The sequence below is a fragment of the Limulus polyphemus genome, unplaced genomic scaffold (assembly GCF_000517525.1).
Source record: "Limulus polyphemus unplaced genomic scaffold, Limulus_polyphemus-2.1.2 Scaffold13502, whole genome shotgun sequence".
Classification (NCBI taxonomy): Eukaryota; Metazoa; Arthropoda; class Merostomata; order Xiphosura; family Limulidae; genus Limulus; species Limulus polyphemus.
In genome coordinates this window covers 1,618-5,825 of record NW_013679112.1, presented here as the reverse complement: position 1 = coordinate 5,825, position 4,208 = coordinate 1,618, and the positions used below count along the sequence as shown (strand labels likewise).

At 31.5% G+C, this 4,208-nt stretch overlaps 1 protein-coding gene across 1 annotated transcript in view; it reads left to right on the top strand.

Moving 5' to 3' along the window:
• The window catches only part of LOC106477232 (protein SMG5-like), a gene marked incomplete at both ends in the record, with an annotated part of 5,309 nt that extends 1,634 nt beyond the window's left edge, over window positions 1-3,675 (top strand). Inside the window, 5 exons of the mRNA XM_013937822.1 lie at window positions 624-792; window positions 1,500-1,610; window positions 2,308-2,382; window positions 2,649-2,812; window positions 3,535-3,675. Of these exons, the coding sequence (XP_013793276.1) occupies window positions 624-792; window positions 1,500-1,610; window positions 2,308-2,382; window positions 2,649-2,812; window positions 3,535-3,675 (660 nt within the window). The remainder of the gene's footprint in view (window positions 1-623; window positions 793-1,499; window positions 1,611-2,307; window positions 2,383-2,648; window positions 2,813-3,534) is intronic.
• Window positions 3,676-4,208: the final 533 nt, after the last annotated feature.

Genomic DNA, 4,208 nt, shown 5'->3' with positions numbered 1-4,208 from the left:
CCTTGAAGACAATGAATGATAAAAATAAAAAAATGCAATACATTCAATAATTTCATAATGAATTAAATATCATAAATATTGCACATGAATTAGTAAATATTGTAAATAAATTTAATACTTCTTAGAATCTAAAAACAGTAACCATCTTTGTAATATTTCAGACAGTTATCTAAAAACTTATAGTTCACATGACAAGTAATATGTCAGACACAAGTTATTACTTAACACCACACGTTTCTGATCAACCTGGACTGGGTGAGTTAGTTGTTCATCTAAGTACATATCAGTGAAGAAGTTAACCATTATTATATTAATAAGAAACTGTTAGAAAGCCGAGAAAACTGATCTAAAACTTATAGTTCACATGACAACTAATATGTCAGACACAAGTTATTACTTAACACCACATGTTTCTGATCAACCTGGACTGGGTGAGTTAGTTGTTCATCTAAGTACATATCAGTGAAGAAGTTAACCATTATTATATTAATAAGAAACTGTTAGAAAGCCGAGAAAACTGATCTTTTACTCTCTTGTGCCACAACACTAGCAGTTTTCTCTGAGAACACAACAGTAAAGATGTTGCTAGAAGTTGTTTTTTTCTAATCTGTAAACTATTGTAGCTCGATACACCTGTGATCTCGGTTATGAAGAGAATGCAGACCTTGCAAAACGTTACTACTACCAAGCTTTCAGTGTGGATCCCTCTATGGGAATGCCTCACAACCAGCTAGGAACATTAACAGGAATGACAGCAGGAGGCTGTAATGCTGTCTATCATTACTTACGATGGTAAGAGTTTTACATCTCAACTAATGTAAAATTCCATAAATATATTTTAAAACTTCAACTTAAGCTACATTAACCTCTTCTAATTATTTGCATCTCAAATAATGTAAAACAACATTTATATACTTTAAATATGACTAGTACAGATAACCCTTGTGTAGCATTGTGTAAAATTCAAAACTGACAAACTGTATAGATTGTATACTTTTGGTCAAAAGCTCTTAATAATGAATTTTGGATATTGATTGATATTCTAAAATAAGAACTCTTGAATATAGTAAAACAACACAACATCATTACAGAAAATTTATTGTACTTATTCTATTGCCGAGATGCTGAAGGTAAAAATTCAATTTGTAGTAATTATCATTGTTGCTTACTTTACAGTAGTAATTATCATTGTTGCTTACTTTACAGTAGTAATTTTCATTGTTGCTTACTTTACAGTAGTAATTTTCATTGTTGCTTACTTTACAGTAGTAATTTTCATTGTTGCTTAGTTTACAGTAGTAATTATCATTGTTGCTTAGTTTACAGTAGTAATTTTCATTGTTGCTTACTTTACAGTAGTAATTATCATTGTTGCTTAATTTACAGTAGTAATTATCATTGTTGCTTACTTTACAGTAGTAATTATCATTGTTGCTTACTTTACAGTAGTAATTTTCATTGTTGCTTACTTTACAGTAGTAATTATCATTGTTGCTTAGTTTACAGTCACCAAAGCCATTTGATGGGGCTGAAGGAAATTTACAACGTGTTTTTGAGAAGAATATTCAGATCTTCAAGGAATTGGATCACACAGAATCAGAAGTAGATGGGTTAGTTCTGTACCTAAGGATCTTTTTTATCTCGCAATTAAAACTTTAAAACATTAGCAATAAATATTTTGATATTCTACGAGATCTGAACCGTATACTTTTAGGTAAAATTAGCAGGTTTTACAAAACCTTTTTAACATTTTATTTCACTGGAATTAAATAATTTAGTTATTTTATTGCTTTGTTGTTGTTGTTTTGTATTTGTATTATTATTTAATAGAATTACTTACTCAACAGAAAAACTAAGCTTTACATCACAATAATTAAAAGTATTTCCTCACTTGAGATGTGAAAGGCAATTCAATATGACAGCATTTAAAACTGGGCATTAAACACACCCCTCTGAAAGGCAATTCAATAAGACAGCATTTAAAACTGGGCATTATTCACACCCCTCTGAAAGGCAATTCAATAATACAGCATTTATAACTGGGCATTAAACACACCCCTCTGAAAGGCAATTCAATAAGACAGCATTTATAACTGGGCATTAAGCACACCCCTCTGAAAGGCAATTCAATAAGACAGCATTTAAAACTGGGCATTATGCATGTCTCTCTGAAAGGAAATTCAGTAGGACAGCATTTATTTGTGAAGATTATGCAACACCCCTCTTACTTCCTTTCACTTTTCAAGTAAATGTTTCAATAATATTTTTATCTGAGTGGTAAAATATTTTTTCTTCATTATATTTTAGTGATCTTTTGACACAAAGATTTTTAGCCAGGTTTGTGAAGTTATGTGAAGACTTTCTGATGTGCCAAGAAGACAAGTAAGACCAAAAACATGACTTTTCTTTTAATCTAATGTCTTTTTGCCATTAGGATATTACAACATTTCTAGACTTTATAAGTACTTCTTTATGAACTGTTAACTAATACGAAGTAAAGAAAGTCACAATAAGTTTTCTAATTGTAACATCAAATGAATGACAAAAATTGTTTTTGCTGGCTAAATGTATAATTCACTACAAGGGTCATTAGCTATTATAAGACCATGCATGTTAGGATTCTCATTGGTCCTTTATGTGTTGTGTAGTGTACAGTCACTCTGTCAAGACTTGCTACAGGACTTTCACCATTGTATGACCACAGGTCAATACATAAATAATGAAAATAAAGAAACTGAACAGATTGATAGCAGTCTGCTCTTCAAGTTAACATTGATGGCTGTCATGTGCGTTCATCGGCTACAGACTACTGGTAAAATTTTCTCTTATTTCTCTGTTTACTTTCATTGCAACTAAGCCTTACCTGATGATTAGTTTCATTTTGGAAAGGTGTTGTTAGAGTTTTACAAAGCAGGAGTTTGGTTGTACAACGCAGTTTGTATTACTGGTGATATTTTTATATAATTATAATGCTTCTTTGCTTCTGGTGCATGTTCAGACTATTACATAGTGATAGTTTAAAGAAACTTGTGTATTTTTATGGCCTTCATGGGTGGTACAAAACCAAATTTATAATTCAATCTGCATATATTAGTATTGTATTTGTTACTGTATTAATTAACCAAATGGCTAATGGAGCTAGGATTTAGATTAATTCTATCTGTATTTGTAGGTGTTCCATATGTTTGTGTAACAAGTAAGTTTCAACTATTGGAAAATAAGGACTTAACTTCTTGCGAGGAGCTTTCTTAGTTGAAGAATCCTCATGACAAATTTTTTGGTATATAATGAATAAAGTCTGCTGTTATAAGTCTTGTTATAATAGCCCCCCCACCCACCCACACACATATATTTTTTTTTCTGTGGAATGTATTATACACACAACCTACACAACAATTAAGCCAGGCATCTTCCACCTATCATTATTTAGGTCCCAAGTCTGTACCGTAGGGTAAGTGTGACAATTATTCATCTAATGTTTACGTTCTGAATAAATTATATTCGAGTCTATTAAAAGATTTGTTCTGATTTCAGGGAGTCCTCTAATGTCTGCTGCGACAGCTTTTCTTCTGACATTTTTCTCCCACCAGTGTTATTATTGTGTTCAACGATTACAACATTGTCTCTTTTCATCTTCCTCTAATGTCCATCACTTCAAGGTTTTTCAAGATACTGGTAAGAAAAAGTTACATATTTTTGTGCTCTCTTATTGGGTCTTGTTTTCTTTGGGTATTGTCCGAGCATGTTTATCTGGTATGTGTCTTCCTTAGGTAAAAAATATATTCTATGTTAAATGCTTTTACTTTAATTCTGAGTTCTTGGCCCTTTTACCAAAGCCTTCGTAGGGCAACCATATACTGAATAATGCATACTTTTTCTCTGTGAAATACTTCTTGAAAGGCAGGTGTCTAAGGGACATTCGTAATAATTCCTGACATCTGTTGTTAACTATGTAGAAAATGCTGAGTGTGACTAATAACAAATACAGAATTGACAGAAAAAGATTTGAAATTGTGCATAAGTTGAAGATTAAAAAACCTTGTCCTTTTTAGTGTTATATCTATACATATAAAATCCACTCTCTGTTCCTAACACTAGATTTCCATTGGTAATGTTCAATATTTTCTCTCACAATAAAACCCCAGTCGAGTAGGGATTTTTTATAACTTCTTTTAGAATTGATAACTCATTATGTTCACAGCAAGATC